The sequence below is a fragment of the Gracilinanus agilis genome, chromosome 1, assembly GCF_016433145.1.
Source record: "Gracilinanus agilis isolate LMUSP501 chromosome 1, AgileGrace, whole genome shotgun sequence".
NCBI lineage: Eukaryota > Metazoa > Chordata > Mammalia > Didelphimorphia > Didelphidae > Gracilinanus > Gracilinanus agilis.
Genome location: NC_058130.1, coordinates 272,169,646 through 272,196,624, shown reverse-complemented (window position 1 = coordinate 272,196,624; position 26,979 = coordinate 272,169,646). Strand labels below are relative to the sequence as shown.

Here is a 26,979-nt window from a genome sequence, read left to right as displayed (position 1 = left end):
AAGAAGGAGTGGTGGTGAACAAATTTGGATAGGAAATTGAGTGCTAGCACTACTAGCTTACCAAGGCAGAATCAGCTTCTCTTTGGGAAAGACAGAAATTGGATGAGCTGAATAAATGGAAGGCAGACCTTTCACCCAGAAATGAAGATGGAGAAAGGAAAAGAATAGGGGCTTGGTGCCTAAGTTTGTCTCAGCAGTCTCTCAGGCCCAATTTTAAGCTCAACTCACTACTGTCCTCAAGAGTTTCAGAGGAGAGGGGCAAGGAAAGAGATGCTGCTGATCCTGCCCACTGCCCTTCCTGCCACATGGATCTTCTTTGGTTCTTTACTGGAGTTCTTTGAACTGAGTTCAAGAATTCACTGCCCCTTCCATCCTTGAGTAAAAATATGTTCAGCTGCAGAAGGCACCCCCAGAATGCTGAGTCCCTCAGGCATTGATTACTTCAGTAGCTAGCCAAGGGGGAAAGGCCTATACAAATATTAAAAGTCAAATATTTTTTAAACAGTAAATAGAAGTTAAAGGCTATATCTTTCACGACAATAGAAAAAAATGAATAACCAGAAGAAATTGTAAGAGACAAAATAGTCCATCTCAACTATATAAGATTTAAAAGCTTTTGTGCCAAAAAAAAAAATCAATATATCTAGAATCAGAAGGGGGAAAGGGATACAGATTAGGGAAAACCTAAGCATTAAATATTCATAGTAAAAGTCTTACATATAAAATATATAGGAAACTGACACAAATCTATGAGATTAAGGACAATTCCCCAATAGGAAAGTGGACATAGACAATTTTCAAAAGAAGAAATATAAACCTTAAGTAGTTGGGGAAAAAATGTTCAAATTAAATGAATGAACCCTAAGATATCATCTCATATACATCAAACTAACAAAGATGGTAAAAGAGGGGAGGACATATTTTTGGTGGATCTATGGGATCTCAGACTTCCTAATAAAGTGCTAATAGAGGCAATAATTGGTTCAAATGTTCTGGAAAACAGTTTTGAATTATGGAGAAGTATACCCCAAGATGGTTATTGACAAAAAGAAAATACTCATAACCTCAGAAGTTTTTATGTCCTCAATGAGCAAGGAACAGCTGAACAAAGTCATATATAAATGTAATGGGATATTAATGTACCACATAAGGAATGATAAATCAGAACCAAATGAACAAACAGTATATACAATAACTAAAATAAAACCAACAGTTGACAGGCAGCAAAACTCTGGTAAGTACAATGGTCAATGTTAGTATCATACTATCAAAGATAAAGGACCCATCCCTCTTTTCTGCTATCATTTAGATAAAAAATAAATGTATAGGGACAATGTACTTTGGAGGGACTGGTGAGTTTAGGGAAATTTCTGTGTCAAAACAAAATGTATTATTTTTTTATTTTTTTACTGATTCTGACCCTAAATTCTAGGAAATATGTAAGATACAGGAGCCATTCTCCAACAAAGGAAGAACTAAAGATATAATAAATCTCTAATAGCAATTATTCTGCACCTATCTCAATTATGTCAGAACCTCTAATTAAATTTCATTTACCACTCATATTTTCATTATACTTAATAATTTCCTAGAGATTATTTAATTTGAGGAAGCACTGTAGTATACTGAATTGGACTTGATTTGAAATGGAAAGGACCTGGGTATGAGTTATTTCCTACTAACTAGGTGAGTGATCATTTAATATCTCTAAGCCTTGGTTTCTTCTTATGTAAAATAGGTGTAAAGTAACAAACTGGGTTGCTTTAAAGGAAGTATTTTGAAAACCCTAAACGCTTATGTAAATTGCATTATCGTTCATTATAAAACTAATCAAATTAGGCAAATAAGAATCTAAAAAAGATTAGATTTTAATGCACTTGTCACCATTCAGACTCTTTTAGCCCCCGTTTCTTCCTTTGTCCAAAAAACGTATTCATTTGATATTTTTACATTTAAACTTTTGCTTTTTTCGAAAACCAAGAGTCGATTCACATTTTCCTCCCCAGTGTGCGTAAAGCTACCAAATGTTTTAATTTAGAACCAATTCCGCCCCAGAAGGGGAAGAACTTAAGAGAAATACCAATTTTTACTATTTTCTAGAGTCAATACCCTCGACTAGATTCCTCAGTCCCACTTGAGACTTGGCTTTGAGGGTGTGTTTGGGGCAGAGTGGGGCAGCCCAAAGGTAGAGAGAAGTGAAGGGGAGGGGGGACGGAAGGGTTAAGGAAAAGATGCTTAAAATAAACCCAAGCGAAATGGAGAAAAGAGAGTAATAGTGTTTAATTTTTTTTTAAGCCACCAACACGGTGCCACCTAGAACGAGGGCCTCTCTTTTGAGGGTCTTCGCTAAATTCTGGAGCCCGCCGCTGCTTTGTCCCAACTCCACAAACATCCCTCCTCCTCCTTTCCACCACCACTCCCCCCCCCCCGTGGGCGGTTGGTACATCCCACTGTAACACCCGGAGCTTAAAAGGGGAGCGCGGGGCTGGAAGTCATCGAGTTGGTAGGTTGGGCGAGGGTCTTTCTTTTTCAGCTCTTGCAATCGAACCCATTCCATTCGTCCCCTATCCTGCGCTTTGGGCTTTTGTCTGCATTGGGTTTTCCCACCGTATTGATTTTAGACTGTTGTTTGCTTGCTTGTTTGCCTGCTTCCTAGCTAGCTGGGCTGGGGGAGGGGGCGTTTCGGGTCCTTTCCCCTCCCCCACACACCGGCTTCTGTCCTATACCTCCTTGCTGGCCGCAGGCGGCTGCCGCTACTATAGAAGACCTTCCCGGCTGGCTAGAGAGCGGAGGGACGGGATGGAGCACACCGAGGTTCTAAAGCCGCGGACCCTGGAAGAGCTAATCCGGATCCTGCACGAAATCTTCTCCGGGGACAGCATCAACGTAGAAGAGGTGCAGTCCATCATGGAAGCTTATGAGAGCAATCCGACGGAATGGGCAGCGTACGCGAAATTCGACCAGTACAGGTGAGCTTCTAGCAAGCTCCGTTTCCTGCTGCCTGGCCCGCGCCCCAGTCTGCGCTGCTGCCTCCTGTCCTGGCGGGGCTAGCAGGGGCGCTTGGCGATAGGAAGAAGAACGAGCCACTGTGGCCCCCCCGCAGCGCACCAGCCCCCGGCTGGAGATCCAGGACCGCTTTGGAAGGCAGGGTTCCCAGGTCTCCATCTCCTGTGTCTAGTGCAGCAGGATTTGGGCTGTTTGCTGACACTAGCCTCCCAAGCTGTAGAGCTGACCAGGAGCCTTGAAGTAGTCTAATTCAAATCCATTAGATGACACTGGGGCCCAGGATGAAGTGATTTGCCTAAAATTAAATGGATAGTAAGGCAGGCAATAGGAACCCAGGGCTTCTAGGGAGGAAAGGTTTCTTCAGACTCCCTCCAGTGCCTTTGGTTACCGAGGGATGAGAGAAAACGTACTTCCTTAGTTGCTTGGATCTCACCCCTTGTTCCTTTACAGTTTCTGGGATGCGCAAGAGCCCAGGTTCTCTCTGTTTCCTCTATCTGCTTTGGGAACTATAAACCGGGTCTCTGCTTCTTAGAACAGCACTTAACTTAATCTCTCCATTCTGGGAAAAGGAAAATTCTCTGCCAGTTTGCCAGGATGCTACTCAAGGCATACTTCTCTGGACTTGGGCTTGGCACAAAGCTCCCTTTTGGGGTGGGACAACCAAGGCGGCCCACAGGAGGGCCGCTAGACGGCTCCGGAAGTTTTTTAGATAGCTCCACTTTAGACTTGCACAAATATGTGTAACCCCACAGATTTGTACTGGTGGATGAGGTGGAACCTGAAATTTCCGAACAAAAGACTCATACCTCCTTCCCCCCTGGATCTTCTTATATTCTCTCTCTCTCTCTCTCTCTCTCTCTCTCTCTCTCTCTCTCTCTCTCTCTCTCTCTCTCTCTCTCTCTCTCTCTCTCTCTCCTTCTCTCCCCCTCTCTCCTAATTCCTTTCCCCCTCCATTTTTCACCTCCCTTCCCCTTTTCTCTCCCTCCCATTAAATGTTTTATTAATATTAGTCTCCTTTTTTTATCACTGTCTCTTCCTATTGATTTTTCCTCCCCTACCCCCCCATAAAACCCTCCCTTGTAACAATTATGTAAAACAGAAACAAAGTGGTACCTTGAATTGAGGTGGAAACGAAGTCAGAGAGACCTGAATTCAAATCCTTTCTCAGATATTTTCCAGTTTTGTCACCCTGTCATTTAAGCTTATTGTACCCCAGTTCCCTCTATTTGTAAAATGAGAGAGTTGGACTTTGCGTTGGCTTTTAAGGACTTTTACAGCTGAACCTATGATCCAGGGAAGATAAATCAATGCAATAGATGGCCATGCCTGGAAATAAATGTTTCATTCCGCACCAATGATCTACCACTTCTGCCTACAGCAAAACAGGTCTCACTGCCAGCCCTCTCTGAAGTCATGATTGGGCATTTCATTGATCAGAATTCTGAAGTCTTTTAGTGTTACTTTCCTTTTTATTATTTGTAGCCACCACCTACCTTCCAATTAAACTCTTACCTTCTCTCTTAGAATCTATCCATTCCAAGGACCAAGAACAGTAAGGGCCAGGCAATTGGAATTAAATAGTTTGCCCAGGGCATCATAGTTAGGAAGTGTGGCTACCTAGGTATCCCAGATTCATTTTTTCTTACTACACAATTTTTCAGCCATTCTCCAATCAATGGACAAATGGATATCTCTTATCTCCCAGTTCCTCCCTGTTTTTCATACTTGTTCCAATTTCTCAATCCAGATCCTAATCACAGTTCTGATTGTTTGATTCTGTCAAAAATTGTTTGCAACTACACTAGGCACTGGGGCCTAATGGGGTGGATAGACCTAACCCTTACACTACTAATACTATGAAAAAAATCCTACTGTAAATGTTTTCATATACATGAAATATACATTCCTTGTCTTTGCCCTCCTTAGGGAATGTGTCTGGAAGTGAGTGGTATTGCTAAGTCAAAGTGTGCCTCTGAATGTCATTTTTTTTTAAAAATATAGTTCTCTCCTGCAACTCTTGTTTTGTAGAAGCATCAAGCTGCTTGGTCTGCAGCCTCTAGATTCCAAAAGGGTGCCTTTTCTTTCCTTCCCTGGTGCTCTCAGTGGTGCTTAGAGGGTGGGACTGAAACAACCAATCAAGCTGCCAGGCTTTGGCCAAATACACCACATAGAAGTCATTGAGCTGCCCATTGTCTAACTCCTAGACCTGCTGGATGAAAGGGAAGGAGTGAGATGTTGTTGGTGAAAGGTTGCCAGAAGGGATGAAGATCTAAAGTTGCTATTTTGGAGCACTGGCATAGAAGATTGTCCATCAGAAATTCTGTTGTGTTGTTTTTTTTTTTAGAGAACAGAGAGAATCTGAATACATTGGCAAGGAATCCAGTGGCAGGATTATACAGAAACAGCCAGCACTCCTGTGAACTTGTACATAGATGTATGGAATAATCTAGTTCCAATATCCATCACCTCCTCCCCCTGCCCATCCCCAAAGCAAATATTGTCTAATTCCAATTAGTATAAACATTGCTGATATTGAAAACCATTATGAAAATATCCAGTAACTTCTCTGAAGGGAGAAACTAAGTTGTGTGTAATTAGCATCTCACCTTGAAGGAAGGCCTTTTAGGGTGCCAGATTTTAGGCAACATTAGCTTCCTTTGGATCTCAGCTCAAGTACCACCTCTTACTGCAGGTCTTTCCTGATTTCTTCCCTCTCTTCCACTTGGTTAGTTGATTTTGTTCTTCCTTCTCACCCTAAAAAGTATTTTGTATTTATCTATGTACATTTTTCAGCCACACATACTAGTGAAATGTAAATTGCTTAAGGTCTGAGACGATTTTATTTTCTATCTTTGTATCTTTAATGCCCAATGGCTCATAGACCTTTAATGAATTTAAATGATACTTTAAAGTTGCCCCCTGGAACCTGTCTTACATTCATTAGTATATTGTGCTTGTTCTCGGATATGAACCAGATGTATCTACAAATTATTATTATTTTTTAATCCTTATCTTCTCTCTTAGAATTGATACTAAGTATTGGACTCTCTGTTCTCTTTTTTGCTTGTTAAATTCGCTTACTTAGACTGGAGTTTGTACTGTTCACCAAGAACAGATAATTATCTAGTTCAGCCAAGTGCAGCAGATAAAAAGGTTAAGAGAAAACTAGTGACTGATAGCTCTCAAGGTCATGTGAATACCTACAATACTTGACTTGGTTTAGCAACCAAGTATTTTCTAAATATTTTGCATAGGTAAACCATTCAGTCACTAATAAATGGCTCATCAATACTCTACTGCATTCTTAAGAAAAGGTATGTTCTTTAACCTTTCCAAATCTCATCTGTAAAATGAAGAGGTTGAATTATATAACTCTCTAAGGTCCTTCTTCAGGCAGCTGGGTGGCACAGCAGATAAAGTGTCTGACCTAGAGTCAGAAAGACATCTTTCTGAGTTCGAATCTGACCGCAAACACTAGCCATATGACCCTGGACAAATCACTTCACCCTGTTTGCCTTAGTTTCTTCATCTATAAAATGAGCTGGAGAAGGAAATAGCAAGCCACTCCAGTATCTTTGCCAAGAAGACCCCAAATAGAGTCACATAGAATCAGACATGGCTGAAATGACTGAACAGCAGTGACAAGGTCCCTTCTAGTTCTAAACTAAATCCATGGATCCTATGGAATGGTTGCTTAAGAATTCAGGTCAGGGAGTACCAAGCACCCTCTGTGTGTCTTGCACTAGTAAGGATTCCACATAAACACAGTTTCTGCCCTTGGGGTACTTATTCCCTAATTGAGGAAATGAGACCTAACACCTGGGAAGCAGTCAACATGAGATCTAAAATTAACAGCTAGATGGTAATTAAGAGCACAAGTAGCTATTTCAGGTTGCAGTGCACTTTTGAGATTACATTGTCTCACTTGATCCTTACAACTGTCTTTGATGAAGTTCAAACCTGTCAGCTTCAGTCTAGAATGGAAATAGATTTGGCCAAAACAATAGACTTGAACCATATCTTCCAACTTATAGTTCAGTGTTACTTAATACTTTTTAATTGCTATAGGGGCAGTTGGAGAGGGCAGTGGATAGAGTGTCAGTCCTGAAGTCAGGAAAACTCATCTTTTGGAGTTCAAATGTGACACTTAGTAGCTATGAGACCCTGGGCAAACCACTTAACCCTGTTTGCCTCAATTTCCTCATATGAGCTGGAGAAGGAGATGGCAAACCACTCCAGTATCTTTGCCAAGAAAACCCCAAATGAGATCATGAAGAGTCAAACATACCTGAAAATGATGAAATAATAAAAATGCTATAGGAACAGCAAAAGGATGAGAGGATGGACTGGGAAACAGATCAGTGTGCATAATTTTGACAAGGTTAAGTGTTAAATACTTTTTCTTTAATCAATTCCAGTAACACTATGCTCAGCCCCATTTAATGTCATTTAGGAGAACTAACATCTAAAAAACCCAGGCATTTATTAAACAACTAATCCTTATTATGTATGCAGGTCACGTAAAATAGCCTCCTGGGAGTTTTCATTATTTCTGGACAAAAAGGACATCAGAATATAAATGTCTATAAACAAAATCTGGAAAAGCATGGCAAAAGTTCCCTTTCCTCAGAATTTATAATTAAGTAACCTACATTTTTATAATAAAACTTTACTGAATTAGAATTTTAAAAACAACTCTTGGAGCCTTACTCTATTGTGAGCCTGAACTATTCTTTTCACCTCTCACTTCTGTGAGAATTCTGCCTAACTCTCATCAGTTCTGCCTTTTAAAAAATTGATTATGTTTATTTAGTTTTGTTAGGATTCAGCTGTGGATGATTCCACAAAATTAGATACCAAAACAACTTTTCAGTGATATGTTTCTTAAATTCATATTTAGCTACAGGGAAGAACAATTGTAGCACTTGCTTGGAACAGTAAAAAGCTTTGGGAATTGATATTCTATAGAAATAACTTTGTTCCTTTCTTTATCAGTTCAAAGAGATTGTGTGCAGTCTGCTAGAATTTACCTTTTTCTCTTTCCTCTTCCGTTCTCTCCTCTTTAGTGTACAGCTAAATGCTGGGGGAATTCTGATAACTCAGAAAAAGTTCTTAAATATATAAGAATGAGATGCAAAGAAATATTTTTAGGTGCTATAACTTTACCATATTATAAATAGAAACCACATGATTTTCATTTAAATATTTAAAATTTTCTAACTATAATGACAGGGAAGCAGGGGAAGAAAGAGAAAGAGAGAAGACATTTTGTCAAAAAGCATTGCACTTGAAGTCAAGGGACAGATTTGTGTCCCTTCTGTGACATTTAGCAGCTATGTGACCTGAAATGAATTTGTTAACCTCTCTCAGGCTCAGATCCCTAATCTGAAAAATTGAAGGGATTGTATTAAATCTCTAAAGTTCCCTTATTTGAGTTCTGAAGTTTAGCTCCAAGAGCTGTATTTTATTTCTTATGCCTCTTCCATCAAGTATAGTTAAACTTCTGACATTTGTTTTCTTAGGTACACTCGAAATCTTGTGGATCAAGGAAATGGAAAGTTTAACCTGATGATTCTGTGCTGGGGCGAAGGACATGGAAGGTAATAAATCCACAAAAACTTATTGGGCCCATGTTCAATGATAGAAACTGAGCTGGGAAATTTGAAGCTTTGGGGGTCTCCCTTCTCCCTCCCCCTCCAAACTTTGTTTTCAGTCTCATTCATTTCCAAATATACTCCTCCAACCCTACTTAATAAAACCTTCTCTTTTAACAAATATTTTAAAAGAATAGAGGAGACAAGTTCAGCAAAACAGTTTTATTGATTTTTTAAAATTTTTATTCTAAGCTCAACAAATACCCAAAAGAGAATATTTCTATGTAATAAAGTAAAATGTATATCAAATTGTGAATTTCTCCTTTTATGGCATTGCTCTTGTTAACCCCTCCCTCTCTTTTCTACTCCCTCCCTTACTTACAAAGAGAGAAAAAATGCATAGTCAAACAAAACAAGTCCACATGGTAACCATATTTTTTAAAAAAAGTTTATATCCTTCCATATGATAAGTACATCAGCTCTCTGTCAGGAAGTGAATAACATGCTTCAATACAGGTCATCTGAAGGCATAGTTAGTAATTACTTTGATCAGTATTCTTAAGATATTGAGAATTGTTTTTCTTTTTTTTTCTTTTTTAATAAACCCTTACCTTCTGACTTAGAAAAAATAGTAAGTTATCAGTTCCAAGACAGAAGAGTGGTGGGGGGGTAAGCATTTGGGATTAAGTGACTTGCCAGGGTCACACAGGTAGAAAGTGTCTGAGATCACATTTGAAGCCAGGACCTCCCATTCTCAGTTGTTTTCCTTTACAACATTATCATTGTTGTATAAACTGTTCTGTTCACTTTACTCAGCATCAGCTTTCACCTTCCAGACCTCCCTGAAATCTTTTGTCATTTTTTACATTGCAAATATTTCATTGTATTCATGACCTCAATTATTTCAGCCATTCCCTAATTGATAAGTAGTCTCTACATTTCCAGATCTGTTCTTTCCTTTCCTCCCTCTCTCTTCTCATCCCCTTCTTGTAAGCCCTTAATAAATCCTTATTGATTAATTATTCTCTTCCTAGTATTAATTTATTTTTTAATCATAACTCCTTATCTCCCTATTTCCCTGTTGAATTTGATAAATTGCTACACCTAAGGATATGTGTGTGTGTGTGTGTGTGTGTTCATCCCTCTTTTGTATGGTTCAGATAAGAGTAAGATCCATTGGATGTCTACCCTTCATTCTGTGTCTTTAAGTACTTCTTCTCACATACCCCAAGTATAAGAAAAAGAAAGTTCTACCCCTTCTACCTTTTTTCAACATAAGAATATTCTTTCTTTTATCTTTCTTTATCTTTCCCTTCTTCAAACCCACAGAACAGAACTAAATCTACTCCCACCCCCATAAAACCAGAACCTCAGCTTTACTTAATTCCCTTAGTACTCTGAAGACAGATTCTGAAGGTATACTTGTATCTTTTCCCCTGTTAGGAGGTTTACTCTTCATTACAGCAGCTTTCAAATACTCAAATATATTTTCCTTTCTAGGTTTCTTTTGATCTGTTCTCTTTTCCATGAGAAGCCCATTTTTGTAGTATTATATTGTTTTGTAAATTAAATTATTCATGTTTGCAAGCCTGTATCTTTTATCTTGTAAGAGGGAAAACTATGAGACTTGTTGTAAGTTAATAATTTTATTAAATCAAAAGTAATAGCGGGAAAATATGGAAAAAAAGGAGAGAGAGATATATAGGTTAAACTTATCCTTGCTGCTCCGTTTAGCTTGCTATTCTGTGGCTACCATTAGGGCCCCCTTAGCCACGCTCCCAGGGAGGTCCAGCCAGCAACAAAACACAGAAGAGAAGAGATTGAAATCCATTCTTGCCTCAGTTTATCAAACTTTTTCTTCACCTACTAACTGTCACACATCCCATCTCGGGAGCCAACTGTGGCTTTCTATTTTGCCTGGGCCACCCAAGAGGAGCAGTCCATGGAGCAGGAGGGGACATCCACCCTGCCCCCTGACTTGTGATCTCTAGACTCTATTGCTGCATTTTTCCAGCTGCTATTCTATCCTCATGACCCAATTCACTCAATGATTCCCTTTACACAATCCTCACCTCTGGATCAAGTTCAGCCTCTCATCAAGGATGTGACCCCAGAAAGGGAGAATGGTAAATTTTCTTTACACAATCTTTTAATATATTGGATTCCAAGATCTCCTTTGGTTTTTAGTAAAAGTTGCCAAATCCTATGTGATCCTTACTCTAATTCTTTGGTACTTGAATCTTTTTTTCTAAGTACTTGCAGTAATATTTTCTGTAAGCTCTGAATCTGGCATGTGACATTACTGATGCTTTTTTCCCTTTGGGAATGATAAATGGATTCTTCTTTTTTTTTTTTTACTTTGTCTCTTGGATCTAATAGATCTAGAAAATTTTCATTTCTTAATTCTTGAAATGTGATTTCCAGGATTTTTTTTCTCAAGATTTTTTTCAGGAGTCCATCGATTATTTTTCCTGGACCTCCTTTCTAGTTTAGTTGTTCTTAGCAGCACAGTGCCTTATGGTTTCATTTAAATTACCTAATTTACCTTATGTTTACACTCAGTTTTTTAACATTTTAATTTTGTTTTAATATTTTTGCTCTCTTATAAGGTCATTTGTTTCTTCTTAGGCTGTTCTAATTTTCAGTTAGTCCAATACTTGCATATGATTTCATCCTTTCCATTCTGAACTAGTCATTCTCTTTCCCATTCTTCCTTCCATAATTTTTATTTCTTTTTTTTAAATCTTGTTTCATTTCTTGTAAGTATTTATGTAATACCTTTCAGAAATGTTTTTCCTTTGAGTATCTACTTGTGGTTGTTAAGATGTTTCTCCTTCTAAGTTGAATTTTTGTGGGGGAGAGGGGGGATCTCTACAGTGATTTTTTTCTAAATATTAGATACAGTGTCTTCAATTTACTCATGTCTCCCTTAGTTCCTAAATCAGGGCTTTGTAGAAAAGCCAGACTGCACATCCTGCTGCACTTTTAAATGGTGTGGTTGTTCTCGCTTGACATCACCATAAGTCACCAAGGTCCCTAGGCAGACCCCCAGCTGTCAGGATTAGCCCTTTTCCTCCTCCCCCTAGGATCTTGGAGAGTCAGTCCCCTCAATCTTCAGGCTTTCTACAGAATCTCAAGATAGAGTGTGCTCTCTGGCCAATCCATTTATCTTATGTAACAATATATTCAGTATTCCACACTTATTTTTCAATGAAGAGGAGATGGACATGTTTTCTCCTCTATTCTACAGGGTCAAACTTGGTCGTCATAATTATGCAGAATTCAGCCTCCCCCTCTCCTTATATTGTTGTAGTCACATGTGTTTTTCCTGATTCTGTTTATTTCCCTCTGTATTACTTCACATAAGTCTTCCCATGTTTTTCTGAATTCTTCATAGTTATTTCTATGTTGTTCTATTACTATGCACAGAAATATTCCATTAAATTCATATACTTCAATTAGTTTATCTATTACAGTAAATTTACTTTTGGCAAGGATGCCAAAGCCAAACCTTCACAAAGAAATCAGCACAGAAAGCTCCAGAATGGAGCATAGGTGTGTATTTATCATGATAAATAAAGAATCAACTGAGATACTAATTATAGATCAAGAATGATAAAGTGCTAACTTGATTTTTTTTTCAGTTTTCTATAGACTTGAACTTTATGTTCAAATGGGTGCTGCTCTAGTCTTGACCTGTTATATGTGGGGTTTGTATTTAGGCAACATACAAACTAGAAATTCAGATTCAAAGGATAGTCTAAAGCAGTGGTTCCCTGTGGCCTACCGCCCCCTTTCCAGAAAAAAATATTACTTAGCCTCCTGGAAATTAATTTTTTTTATTTTAATAGCAATGAATAGGAAAGATAAATGCACCTGTGGCCATCACCGCCCTCCTGGATTGCTGCAGCACCCACCAGGGGATGGTAGCACCCACTTTGGGACTCACTGGTCTAAAGCAAGGGGGGGAAATAAACATCTTATCTTCTAAATCTATATTTGGCTTCTTTGCTTTAGTATGCAAAATATATGTTAAATATTAAGACGTTTTGAAAGACAGAGTGACATAGTAGATAGTGAGCAAGCCTTCAGGTCAGGAAAACCTAAATTCACCTTCCACCTTTGATTTCATGACCCTTAATCAAAAGAAACCATTCCTTTTTCCTTCATAAGTAGGTCTACATGTTACACAGAGCCAGAGAGGGTCTTATGTATCATTTGGCCCAAACCCCTTTACCTTTTAGATAAGTAAACAGATTCAGATTGTGGTGCAGGAGAATAACCTAGAATCTATCTAGCTCATTCTAGAACCTAGATCTCCCTGTTATTTCTACTGGACAAAAACTACTTCCTCCTTCTCCATCTTAAGTAAAGGTTGTAAGTGAATATTTTTTTTTATGGAAACAACCAAAAAGAAGATTTAAAGTCTGACAAGCTTATTAATGTTTTATCCCGGAAATGAATAGCAACAGGAGAATTAGTGACTTTGCTAGTCGTTCTTTTCTACTGTGTATGACCTTTCAGTATGAGGACATAGCAAATTGTTCTACTTTATTAAGAAAGAACTTCTCTTTAAACATGTTCCAAAGCTTCTTAGTCTTTTGGGGAATTGTGAAGTTGTTTATAATTTAAAGCTAGTTTGAGCTTAGTCCTTTCATTTGGGAAGAGAGAAATGTCTCAAATCATGTAAAAAATTATATTCCTGTTTCATCTTGTGAAATAAATGCATTTAGTTTATGGAGAGGGAACACTTGTCCCCCTCTACATTCTTGACCTTGGTATTAAATCCAGTAAGGTCTAGGAATATATAAAATGAGTACCAATAATGGTCTTGCCTCTAAGCCCAAAAGTCTGTTAGTATATGTTAGTTTGAGGAACCCCCAAATATTTCTTTTCATATTCAATTTTAGTTTTTCTCTCACCAAGTAAATTGGAAAGACCTCCATCAGATATTCATAAGTAGGTCTACATGTCACCTAGAGCCAGAGATGGTCTAAAACTAGTTGGCATTGCTAGGTAGTCAGAGTTTGCATCTAAAATATACCCACTTCCACCCTCTCACCCCCATCCAATTTTTGCTGATCTTTATGATCTAGTATCATGTTTGCTTTTTCTAATTTGAATAATGTTAGCTAAGTCATACAAAAATATAAAAACAATGTGAAATTTCAAGATAATATAGGTTAACGGGAAATTAGTTTGTTATAATCTATATTCTGAAGATTTTTACTTTTCAAACCTCATATTTTATAGCCAACACTGTTTACTGTTATAACACGTTTGTGTACTAGGCAATCCACTGAGTTTAGTTGTCATTTTCTGTGTGTATGTGTATGTTTATATATAGCAGTATCCATGATCATACAGACTCCCACTGCTTTCTGAAGATGCTGCAAGGAAACCTCAAGGAGACACTCTTTGCATGGCCTGATAAGAAATCCAATGAGATGATGAAGAAATCTGAAAGAATCTTGAGGGAAAACCAGTGTGCCTACATCAATGGTAAATTTACTCACTTACCTTACCAATCCCTTTACTCAGGATATTATAATGTTAACTCTGAGATACTATCACTTTATCTGGCCTGAAAGTTATTTAGACAAATACAGGGTTGCCTTCTCTAGGAATCCAAACTTGTAGAAAACAACTTAAAGTCATCTTAGAGAAAATGTTTGTGAATTGAAGTATGTCTGATATGGTAAGAATGCCATCTGTTTTATGTAGGCGAAACTGATTTTCCTTGAGGAAAGGACAAAGTGGCTGTCCTTGGGATAACATTTTGAAACATTGGCTTGGTTTCCTTGATGCCCAAGGGGGAGGAAAAGCCCAGCTCACAGAGAGTTGGTGCTCCTATGGTTTGGCCAAATTCCCATTGCCACAAAGATACACACTTCCTGCTTTTAAAGAGCCCACTTGTCCAGACACAACACTTCAAGATACTGTATTGAATTTTGAAGAGATTTAAGATATTTTTAATGGGATTTTGATTGTGTAATATTTTTACCTTGTACCCTGACTTTAGATCCTAACTCCTAAAAAAGATGTGGTTCTGAGTGTAAAGCATTGTGGGAGACACAAAGAAATAGGGTAGAAGTTGTTCTGAAGCAATTTACAACATAGTAGGGAACATGGAGTATATCCTATGTGCTACCTTGTGACAGTGTCTATTGAGTAAGGCTATACCATTGTGTGTCTATTGAGTAAGGCTATACCATTGTGACTTGACTATTGACTTAGAAAACCATAAATTAATATTATCTATATGTTGTTTTGTATTTTTATTTCATTAAACATTTTCTAATTGTATTTGAATCCTTTCATGACAAGTCTGGTTTATTCTATAAAAAAGTTGAGAATGTGGAGAGCTCACTTTCAGCTGAGTTTATCAGTTTATAGGAGGGGAGGACATTCCAGGCAGAGGGAGTAGCATGAGCAAAGCATGAGGTAGGCACCCAAACAGTATATTCAATGAAACTGGTTCACCTGCTGGTCTTGGAGTTGAAGGTTTTTGAGCATGGTAAGTAGGTTGGAGTCAGGTAGAAAAGGACTTGAATTCTAGGCTGAAGAGTGGACTTGAATTCTAGGCTGAAGAGTGGACTTTTTAAAACATATGATAGGGATCTGTTGGAAGTTTTTTGGTTTTTAGCAAAGCAATGATATGACTAAACAGTTGCTTTCCAAAATACTGAATTGGAAAGTAAAAACAAGATATAGGGAATGGTAAGGACTGAACTATGGTGGTAGGAATGAAATTAGAAAGGATGGAACTAAATAATTATGGAAAGACAGAATTAACAAACCTTAACAACTGACTGAATTTAGAGGAAAGGAAGAGTAAGAAACAAAACTGATGCTATGAATACTGACCCAGGCTCTTCTCCAAGGGTATCAGTGATTTCTCTTCTACTGCTTTTGCTTTGACTATTTTCTTAGACATTCTTACAATTCGAGAAATAAAAAGTTAGTAAGCTTTCAAGCTACAATTATAATTATATCCAAGTTAATGCACCTTGAAAGAGTGTAGACTATTTCTAAGAGGTATTAAAGTAAAAAGAGGTCCATGGTGATGGTTATGCTAATACTTCTAATGTCTTTCCAACCTCTGCAACCAACTTGTGTTGTAATCTTTTTTAGAGGCTGGGAGAAGACATTATGTAATATGATGAAAGCTGTTTTCCTTTAGTGCTCATAAGCAGATTGATACTTGGACCAAATAGACCATATAATGCCTCATTTGGCTGTCATTTCATAGCTATTGATCAACAAGAAAAGTATACAACCTCAACAAACACTAGAAGTTAGGCTTTAAAACCAAAGGCAGACTACAGTGGTAGTTGTTTTTTGGTATGTCATAGCAAAAAATACTGTTCACTGGCCTATAAAATTAATTCTACATGATAACAACAGCAACTAGAATATCACCTTTCCCCTTAAAAGGGTATCTATGTATACTAATTTTTCTTTTTATTCTTTTTATTATAAAGATATTTCATTTTACTATAACATGTAATAATAAATTTCCACATAAGTTTTCCAAAATTACATGATCCAAATTGTCTTCCTCTCTCCCTTCCCTCCCCCTTTCCAGAGCTGGCAAGCAATTCCATCTGAGTTATAAATGTACATGCTATTTTTTAAAGCACTTTCTTGGAAAAGAAAATAATCATACATCAATTAGGCAAAGAATACATATTGAATCATAACTTTAGTTTCTCAGGTCAACTTTCATGGTAATATGAGATCATGAAGTTAATTGAAATGACCTTTAGACTCCTGGGTTTAAGAGAATCCTTCAGACTGATTCTAACTTTCACTGCATGTGATTTGGACTTGACCAACAGATTTTTTTACCTTTAGACCAAGACTGGAATGCTTAGTTTGTATTCTCTCTCCTCTTGTCTCCTCTTTAGATTCTATTGGTCTACATCGAGTGGAGAACATAAGTCACACAGAACCTGCTGTTAGCCTTCATTTGTATAGTCCACCTTTTGACACTTGCCATGCCTTTGACCAAAGAACAGGACATAAGAATAAAGTCACAATGACATTTTATAGCAAATTTGGAGCAAGGACTCCATTTGTAAGTATGAAATTGAGGAAATCCTTATTGTCCCCTCAGTTTAAATTCCTTGCCCAGTCCTGGGTTTGGGTTAATATGATGGCACCAAGTGTTACCAATACATTGTGCCCCTAGTTTTAAAGATTTCTTTGTTTAGCATCTTGGGAAGGAATTTAGATCTTGACTTTAATGAAATTTAACTATACGTAAGAAGTTCCATACTTGTTCCTTTTCTCATTTTTTGGACAACTCAGGAATACTGAGATCTTAGCCATGAATCAAATGTGAGAAGAATTTTTTAAAAAATAAATATCATATAATAATAATAATAATTTACATTTATATAGTGTTTTAAAGTTTGCAAAGCACTTTGCAGATATTATTTCATTTTATCCTCATAACACCCACTGGGGAATAGGTGCTGTTATTATCCCCATTTTCAGATAAGGAAAATTATGTAGACAGAAGTTAAATTACTTGCCCAGGATTACATAGCTCATCCCTATCTGAGGTTGAATTTGAACTCGGGTCTTCTGACTCCAGATCCAGTGTTCTCTGTGTCCATAGAGCTATATAGATGCCACAGTATCACCATACAGATTTTAAAGAAGAATGTTCTCTATAATATGTGCCCTTTCATTTTGTTTTACCTGGTAGTAAAGAAATCTGGCTTAAAACTTCAGAATCATGAGCAATAATAATTGCCTCATGTTCTAGACTTGATGTTTCTTTTTAATTTAATTGCTAGTACAAGACAACATTTTCAAACTTACAGTGTTGAGGATTCCTGGCAAATGGTCATTTCTAAGTCTACAATTTTTTTTTTAGATTCTCATTTCTGGGGGAACATTTCCTTGAACTGTCTAGACCAACCACCAACTTCACCCTTGCTGTTTAACTCTTGTTGACTTCATAACCCTGTTCTATGTTAGGAAAAGATTGTATTGGGTTCTTTCAAACCTTCTAAAAAAACTTTCTCACGAAGCTTTAAATTAGTTAATTCAGAATTAGAATAAAAGAGTTCATTCAAATCCTCCAAATTCCTTGAGAGAGAAGCCCTGTCTCTGGACCATGCAACAGAGAGGTCAAGAAGGATAAGGAATGAGAAACTACCCTGAAATACTTAATCCACTGAAAACTATTCAGAATAGAGTTAATGGTTAGATTACGGAAGAAATGATTGCACCTAAGTGGCTTAGCAGACTAAGAGCCAAATCTAGAGATGGAAGGTCCTGAGTTCAAATCTAACCTCAGATACTTCCTAGTTGTGTGACCCTGAGCAAATCACTTAACCCCAATTACCCAGCCCTTACTGCTCTTCTGCCTTGATACCAATACAAGTTTTTTGAAAAGGAAATATGAGACCCACTCTTAGGAACAAGGCATACCACCTAACTTTCTAATGGCAACCAACACTAACATGTTATGACAAACCATCTTTCAACTCTAATGAAACAACTAGTGACTTATAAGACTAGTCTTCAGTTTTTAGTAACTAATTTATATTTTTAAGTTAGGGGTGTTGTAACTTCTATTTGGTATATGGACAAGGACCACTATAAGTTATACAGCTGTGTTGATTGCCCTTCATTGAGTAACAAAATTGTGCTGATATATCTTGAAACAGTCTTAAAATGGGTGTTTTCTCTAGTATATGGTCAGTAGTTAGTAGACATGATTGCTTTATTTTGACAGATTGACACTTCTGTTCTCTCTTCCCTAGAAAGACTATCTTTAAAAAAATAAGCTGAGGATATCTAGTGAAAATATTTATTTTTCTTTTCTAGGCAACTTCAAGTTCATTGGAGAACAACTAAAGAGATCCAGTCACTAGAGTTTTTTCCCCATTTTTTTTTCTTTTTTCTTTTCAAAGTATGTGAAAAATCTTTAATTGTGGACAAAGACCCTCCAATCATTGCTATTCTATAGTATTTTGAATAAGATGCTTAGGAATGTGTTAGGAGAGACTACTGACTGCTGGTAGTTACCTTGAATGGATGCTAATGATGGGACTAACTGAATGAACAATTCCATGAGATACTAGAGAGGAGAAATTCTGTTTTTATGGTCTTTATATTTGAAAGACAGCATCAGATGCTCTCTTAGGTGTTTCTCTCTCATCCTCCTGGTTCCCTACTAGAAAAGACAATGAATTCATTTTGACAGTTTTTGTACATCATAATTAGCAATAAAAACAAGCCTAAGACTTCATAACTCTACTTTTGTTTATCCTGAGAATTAAGTATACAGATTTTTATCATACTTTATATTCTCTAAGATGCATTCAAAAGAATTGTTTTTAAATCTAGATTTTGTTGGGTTTCCATCTTCACAAATTCCTTTGCTGTGTATAAGTCACTGTGTACAGAATATCTTGGGCCTCGTGAAATGAAGGGCAAGGACATAATGGGAGTGAACAGCAAAAAAGAAACTACGAATGTGTTTTAATGTGACCAAATGCCCATGTAAACTCCTTTTTGTATTGCTATGAAAATTGTCAGGTTAACTTGAATAAAACTGAATTTGAACATATTTTCAAATGGTCCCATGCCTTCATAGCTACTCCCAAAGGAAACCTCATGAATCTGAATGTAAGTTATACTTTTCTACCTTTCTCCTAGAATAGTTTTCTCTATTTGGGATTCCAGTAAGTACACAGAGCTTTTGAATATTTTCCTAGGTTTCCAGTAATGATTTTTTTAAAGTTATTCCTAGTAAGAGATTATATGAAGGTACTCTGAACTCTTTCCTTGGTTTATCAATTACCCAGTATAAACATGCTCTCAGCAATTATACAGGCTTCATGCAAGGATAAACTTAAAAGGATTGTCTCAGGGGCAGCCAGGTGGCTCAGTGGACTGAGAGCTAGGATGAGAGACGGGAAGCTTTGGCTTCAAATCTGGCCTCAGACACTTCCTAGTTGGGTGACCCTAGACAAGTCACTTAACCCCCATTGCCTAGCCCTTACCACTCTTCTGCCTTGGAGCTAATACACAGTGTTGATTCCTCGACAGAAGGTAAGGGTTTAAAAATATATGTTAAAAATAAAAGGATAGTCTCCCTACCTTCCACCCACCCCCCAAAAAAAGATAAGGTTTACTCCCTAAAATGCTACACTCAATTTATAGTCAACATTACATCTAGTGTTGGTAAAGGAATACATTTGACAGACCCAAAATTCAACCAGAATTTGTTTACTAAGAATAGAACAGTATCAGAAGCTTATTGCTCAATCCTGAACTTCTATGTTGTTACTAATTCATACTTGAATAGAGTCCAGAAAAGACATTTTTGAACTGAAAGGACATTTAAGTACCTCATTCCTAAGTGCCAAGTCCTACCACATCCTGGGAAGGAAGCCAGTTCAATGCTGAATTATATTTGTGCCATAAATATTCCCCTACGTTATTTTTGCAGTACCAACTCATTTTTTCCCTTAGAAGCTAATAGTAGACATATTTCCCTTAGTGTTCCTTTTGGCAAAAAGTATAATTGACTTAGATGTGTTTCCTTGACCAGTCAGGATTATTGATCAGTGGTCTAATTTGTTCATCATGATTTTAACCAGGAACCTGAGACACTGCTACTTGGTTTCCCAAAATGGGAAAAAATAGAGAAGCTAAGCTTTTTTGCAGGGAAGATTAATGTTTAGGGGATGTGAATGCTAATAATTTAGTGACTAAAAGAAGTAAAAAAAACCACAGAATTTCAGACTTGGAAAGGGACTTTGGGGGACATTTAGTCCAAAACACGGCTGAACAAGTATCTACACTATATAATCTCCATCAAGTGGTCACCCAGCCTTTGCTTAAAGTTCTCCAGTTAGAGGAAAACTCACTGCCTCTTTTTTATTATTTAAATCCTTTTCTTCTGTCTTAGAATTGATACTAAGTATTGGTTCCAAGACAGAAGAGTGGTAAGTGTTAGGCAATGGAAATTGAATGACTTACCCAAAGTCACATATCTAGGAAGCCAGATTTAAACCCAAGATGTCCCACCTCTAGAGCTGGCTTTCAATCCACTGAGCCACCTCACTGCCCCTTAAAGTAGCCCATTCCATCTTCAGATAGCTCAAATTATTAGAAATTTTCCCTTAAATCAAGCCTAAAATTTCCTCTTTACAACCTCTACTTGTTGCTCTCTAGTTCTGCTCTCAGGCACAAGTGCCTTTTTCCCACATGACAAACCCTTGAAGACAGCTGTTACATTTCCTTTAAGGTAATAGAATAAGAAGGAAAGTTAGGAGAGGATTCTAGGCTTCTTGTACCTTACTCTTAAACATGTACCCTTCAGTCCAGTTGCACTGGCCTCTTAGTTATCCCTCCATACCTGAAATGCTCTCCCTCCTCATCTCCACGCACTTCCCTGACTTCCTTTAAGTCCCAACTGAAATTCCATCTTCTATAGGAAGCCTTGAGGTGACTTGAAGTGGTCACCTATTGTATTTTCCCCAACTCAATCAAGCTAGTTATAGATTTGATTGGATTTTTTCTAATTTGATGTTATTGGGTTTGATTATCATCTCCGTTCAGAGACCTAGCTGTAATCTTGCTCCTGCATTCCAATACTGCATTACCAACTCCCCAAAGGACATCTCTACCTGGATGTCCTTTAAACATCATGAATGTAACATCTCTGAAATGGAATGTACCATATTCTCCCAGAAATCCATCCCTTCTACAAACTAACCTATTTCTGTTGACCATCCTTTCAGGCACGTGTTTGTACCCTCAGAATCATCCTTAACTCTTTCCTATACCTCACTCCCATATCCAGTCAGTTGATACATCTTATCAATTCTCACTGCAACACCTCTCATATCCATTCACTTCCCTTGTTCAAATATTCAGGCCATCATCTGTCGCCCTGCTTCCAGACACTCCTTTCCCCAATTAAACCTCCATCTAGCTATTAAACTGGTATTTCTAAGACCCAGATATGACTATTCCCCTACTTAAAAATTTTCAATGGCTCCCTATTACCCTGGGATAAAATATGAACTCCCTTATTTGGCATTTAAAATCTTTTGCAGTATGGTTCCATCCTCCTTCTCCCAGATAGTTCACATTACCATATATATTCTACATGAATCAAAATTGTTCTCTTAACTGTTCCACATACATGACATCATCTCCTGTCTTTGTGTCTTTTCACAGGTGATGTCATATGTCTGAAATACAATGTCTCCTTTGTAAAATCCTAATTTCCAGTAAAACATCATTCTTTAAAACAGTCACATTCTTTTCCTGAATGTTCCCAGATACTGTTGTGTAATCAATTTTCCACACTTTCCCCTTTATGTACACTCTCTATACTATACCAAAGACATCAATTCAAGGTACAATAAATTATCTTACTTCATTATCTAAAATATGATCAACCAGTAAGCAAATTTAAAAGACACTTAGTGGTAAACAAAACTCATTTCTATGTGGCAATGTGGCAATAAAAGGTAGAAATAGGGAATATTAGACTCTCATTCCAGCAACTTTTCTTAGTAGGCATAATTCTTTCATTTTCTGATGAGTTTTCCTAATAAGCAGAGTGTTAATTAAGAAACCAAGTAAAGGGAAACGAAAAAGTTCCAGTCACTACAAGGCTTAGAGTCAGCCTCCTGGAAAGCACCCTCAATCTGCTACTGTTCAATTCTTGTCACTGCTGCCACCATTCTCTCTCTTTTATTATACTGCCAACTCATTCAAAAAACTTCTCAGGCTGGCATATCTCCGGCAAGTCCAAACAAAACCATTCAGTAGTTCTGTCTTTTCCTGGACTGGAAAAGATTACAATTACTGGACTCTTTAGCAACTTAGGCTTCATCTGATGCTTTCTCTGAATGGCTGTTACATCAATTAACCTCTCTGGTTACCTCATTCAGGAATTGAATGGATTGGACTTGATGGCCTCCAAGGGCCCTTCCATCTATGAGTCTATAAAACTTCCTTCCCTCTAATATTCCATTCTAGGAATCAGTGCCAACTTGATGGCCCTATAGAATCTGTCTTCTTCCTCTTTCCTCTAGTCATTTTCCCATCCATTTGACTCTCCCATTTACCATCATTTATCATTCACAAATCCTTTCAGTGTCTTGAAGTCAGTAATAGAAGCTGACCAGCACCTGAAATATATTATTTTTTCAGCATTTCCTAGCATCTACTTTAGGTTCTAATCCAGTGTTTATGTAGCTAGATAACCCTATATAATCCCATTATTCTTGAAAACTACATTTCAAGTATAATTTTCGAGGAGAATTCTCAAAACCCAGCTAGGCCCTTTCATGCCTGAACCAGATTAATTATAACTTGGAAATATTTAAATGAAATATAATAAAACACAAATAATATTACATTTTTAAACTAAGTTAATATGTGACTGGAAGGGATCCTTGAGTATTGGTTAGTCTCCCCCTCCTCCTTTTCTATTTGAGTTTGACAACACTGGTCTGGAGAAAGTGAAAGTATGAACTATGAGCTACCCCATAACTAACTAGTGTTTATTATCTTATTATCAATAGTTACTTTCTAACTTCATCTTTGAGCTTGTTAGGCCATTAACAACCTTAGGAACAAATAACTTCTTCAAGAATATGATTGGGCCTTTAGATTATTCTAGTTGAGTGACTAGAAGTACAAATATCCCTTCCACATCTTGGGGATTAGGGCCACCATCTAGAAAATCCATGTAAATTTTTTTGGTTCTTCCTTCCTACCAGAGAAGAAATCTGAATGTTTTCTTCTTCTTTTATGGAGTGTTTATAATACTTTATTGTACGGGCTAAGTATTGGGTTACAGGTTATATGTAGGTCAATGTTAAGATATCTTTGCATTTCTAGCCTTTGTGTGACATCTTTTGGCTTTCACATTCTTTTCACAAACTTTAACTTTTTATTTATTTTAACTTAAAGAAATAAATTGTGTATATTTATGGTATTAAAAGATAAAATATACTATACATCTATTTTATGCATTTCTGATTCTCTAAACTTTTTTCTGTCATCTACTAGCCTTTATATGTCATCTTCTGCTTCTTCAAAACACCCCAAAACTTCCCATTTAATTTCTTATTCTGACCTGCAATTTATAGAAACCATGATGAGAAAAGTCAAGACTATTAAAAATAAAGGACTATTAAAAATTTAATAATGGAGTTTCCCCAAAGCAGTACTTAGTACAATGCTTGATATATTGTAGGTTCTTAATAAATATTTATTGACTATTGATTCAGAAGCAAAAGATATTAACAGATGTGAAATACAAAAATACTGAAGTAAAGGAAAATCTGGAAGAGAAGCAAAAGACAACAATGGTAAAAAGAACACATAGCCTCTTGAACAAGGACTACTTAAGGACCTCAGGTATCCCACGGGAACATGACAAATCAAAAACCTTAATGCTAAAATATAGAAAATATATATAACTATTCCAAATTTATGAATAAAGAAAACAGCACCAATTGAAAGAATTCACTGATAAACTCTAAAAGAAAAAATATAGTAACATTGCAATTAAATCATTCCAATGACAAATAACACTTTCTACAAACAGCTGGGAGAATGACCTTCAAAAAAAAAAAAAGAAAGTTTGAGTAGCAGAAATTATTCTATACCCACCAGAAGATTTAGAAAGGAATGGAATCCTTGCTGGTGGAGTTGTGAATTGTTCCAACCATTCTGGATGGCAATTTGAAACCACTGTTGAGTTTATACCCCCAAAGAAATAATAAGAAAGAAGACTTGTATAAAAATATTTATGTTACTCTTTGTGGTAGCAAAAAATTGGAAAATGAGAGGATGCCCTTCGGTTGGGGAATGAATGAACAAATTGTGGTATCTGTTGATGATGGAATACTATTTTGCTCAAAGGAATAATGAACTGCAAGAATTCCATGTGAACTGGAATGACCTCCAGGAATTGATGCAGAGTGAAAGGAGAAGAACCAGGAGAACATTGTACACAGAGACAGATACATTGTGGTACAATCAAATATAATGGACTTCTCTACTAGCAGCAATGCAGTGAGTGATCCAAAATATTTCTGAGGGACTTATGAGAAAGAACCCTATCCACATCCAGAGAAAGAACTGTGAGAGTAGAAACTCAGAAGAATAACAACTGCTTGATCACATGGTTTTGATGGGGACATGATTGGGGATGTAGAATCTAAGTGATCACCTTAATGCAAATATGAATAATATGGAAATAGGTCTTGACCAAAGATACCTGTAAAACCCAGTGGAATTGCTTGTTGGCTATGGAAGGGGGGTGGAAGGAGGGGAGGGAAAGAACATGAATCATGTAACCATGGAAAAATATTCTAAATTAATTAAATAAAATTTTTCAAATAAAAAAAGAAAGGAATAGAATCCTATATTTGGGGGAAAAAACTTATTCTGTAACACTAAATGGTATATCCTGGAAACCTGAACTTAATCATCAATGAAAAAAGATTGCATTTCAATAAAAGAGTCATTTGAGCAATTTCTGCAAAAAGAAATGCACCAAAACAGATTATTCAACTTACAAATTTCCCGAACAACAGAAAAACAAGAATAATTAAGTACAATTAAGAAAAATGAAGCTAGTATTAAAAAGAGAGAAAGAAAAAGACTGACCAACAGGGCAAAAAAAATGATAGATAATTAAAAGATTGTGATGATGTTTTTTTTAAATACATACAAAGGGATAAAGACGTAAGTGGAATTTAAAGAAGTAGAAAGGAATGTTGGGAAGCTATAGTGAAGCACCATGGACTAAATCTCACAATCCCCTCAAGGGTGGCTCCTTATATTTTGTGGCTTAGTGGATAGAGAACTGAATCTGGAGTCAGGAAGACCTGACCCTGGACAAATAATTTCCCTTTTGTTTCAGTTCAATCAACTGTAAAACAAAAATCATAATAGCACCTGCCTTCCAGAGTTGTTCTGAAGAAAAACTGAAAATATTTGTATAGTGCTTAGCACAGAGCCTAGCACATAATAGCTGTTCTTAATAAATTCCCTTCCCTGCTTCCATTTTTTGCAGGACAGAATTACAAACTAAGCAGGTACCTAATGAGAAGGGAGATTGGAATACAGATGGGAATGTGGGAAAGACAGCAGAAGGGATTGAAACTGAAGGAATAAATTATGTGTTTCCTCCCAGTGGGAGGTGGGGTAGGGGATTCCACTGAAGATTACTCCCCTAGGAAAGAGCTGTATGCCTCTAATGAGAGATGAAGTTATTACTATGTGTTTAACAGGAGAAATTGTTACACTGGAAATTGTTACATTGGAAACTGTTGTGCCTCCGTGTACAATATCCTGCCTAGGAAAAGAGATAGATGAGTTCTTATGGGCAACTATCACAGAAAGGAGTGAAGGGGATGAACCAAGAGATAAGATGACAAGGCCAGTGGCGGAAGGGGGAAGGAACAAACTTTAAGTGCCTACCACTGTGCAGGAAGTAGAACTGGATAACATATTTAGGGCCCAGGATAATTTCTGCCACGAAGTGCTGCTTCAGCAAGGCACACTGAGGTAGGGGCAGGAGGTGGCATGTGCCAGGCAAGTCAAAACACCACCACCACCATTGCTCAAACCCCAAAGAGAGAGTATATGGAACATTCCCTCTCACATGAGAGAACAATAAAAAACACTAGTACAAGTTCAAGATATTCTGTGGATTCACATCTGCTTAAAACCAAACATAGCCCTGGGGACAGCGAGGTGGCCCAGTGGATTGAGAGCCAGCCTTAGAAATGAGAAGTCCTGGGTTCAAATATGGCCTCAGACACTTCCTAGCAAAGTCACTTACCCACCTTGACACTTACCACTAGGCAGTCCTATCACAATGTTATCCATTCCTGTCTTGGAACCAATACACAGCATTGATTCCAAGGTGTAAGATAAGGGTTTAAAAACAAAAAAAACAGCCCTAAGGATGAATTTACTTTTACTAGTCAGGACACAACTAGTTCAAAGAAAGGCATTGAACAAAAAAAGCAAAATAAATACAGTAATAATGCAACATTCCTCCCATAAACCTTCGCTACCTATTTTCAGTGTAAAAAGTGAACCTATGAAAGGATAACTAAGTGAGAGGCATATATTTAAGAAAGACATGTAGCCTATGCATACTTGTGAAGGTTCCAGGACTGGTGATATTTTCTGGCAATGTCTCTGGGCTGCTCTCCCCAACTTATTCCCAGCAAGGTACCACATTCCTTCTACTCCCCTTTATATTTGGTTTCTCTTCACCCATCCCATGATTCCACTTGTCTTTTGGCTATTGAGAAACCTCTCTCTCTCTCTCTCTCTCTCTCTCTCTCTCTCTCTCTCTCTC

General features: G+C 37.3%; 1 protein-coding gene across 2 annotated transcripts; it reads left to right on the top strand.

Moving 5' to 3' along the window:
• Positions 1-2,287: 2,287 nt before the first annotated feature.
• On the top strand, positions 2,288-19,191 carry CDO1 (cysteine dioxygenase type 1). 2 transcript variants are annotated; one of them, XM_044661856.1, is made up of 5 exons: positions 2,288-2,969; positions 8,529-8,606; positions 13,948-14,102; positions 16,511-16,680; positions 18,447-19,191. In XM_044661856.1, exons 1-5 carry the CDS (start codon positions 2,800-2,802, stop codon positions 18,474-18,476), a joined length of 603 nt encoding a protein of 200 aa, XP_044517791.1. In that variant the 5' UTR covers positions 2,288-2,799; the 3' UTR covers positions 18,477-19,191. The 2 variants fall into 2 exon arrangements, with proteins under 2 accessions (XP_044517791.1, XP_044517799.1); XM_044661864.1 differs by having other exon boundaries at positions 2,301-2,969; positions 13,951-14,102.
• The last annotated feature ends 7,788 nt before the right edge of the window (positions 19,192-26,979 follow it).

Coding starts and splice junctions, on each gene's coding strand:
- CDO1 (XM_044661856.1), top strand. CDS start 2,800: ATGGAGCACACCGAGGTTCTAAAGCCGCGGACCCTGGAAGAGCTAATC. Junction 8,607..13,947: donor TGGGGCGAAGGACATGGAAG/GTAATAAATCCA, acceptor GTTTATATATAG/CAGTATCCATGATCATACAG. Junction 16,681..18,446: donor TTGGAGCAAGGACTCCATTT/GTAAGTATGAAA, acceptor TTTCTTTTCTAG/GCAACTTCAAGTTCATTGGA.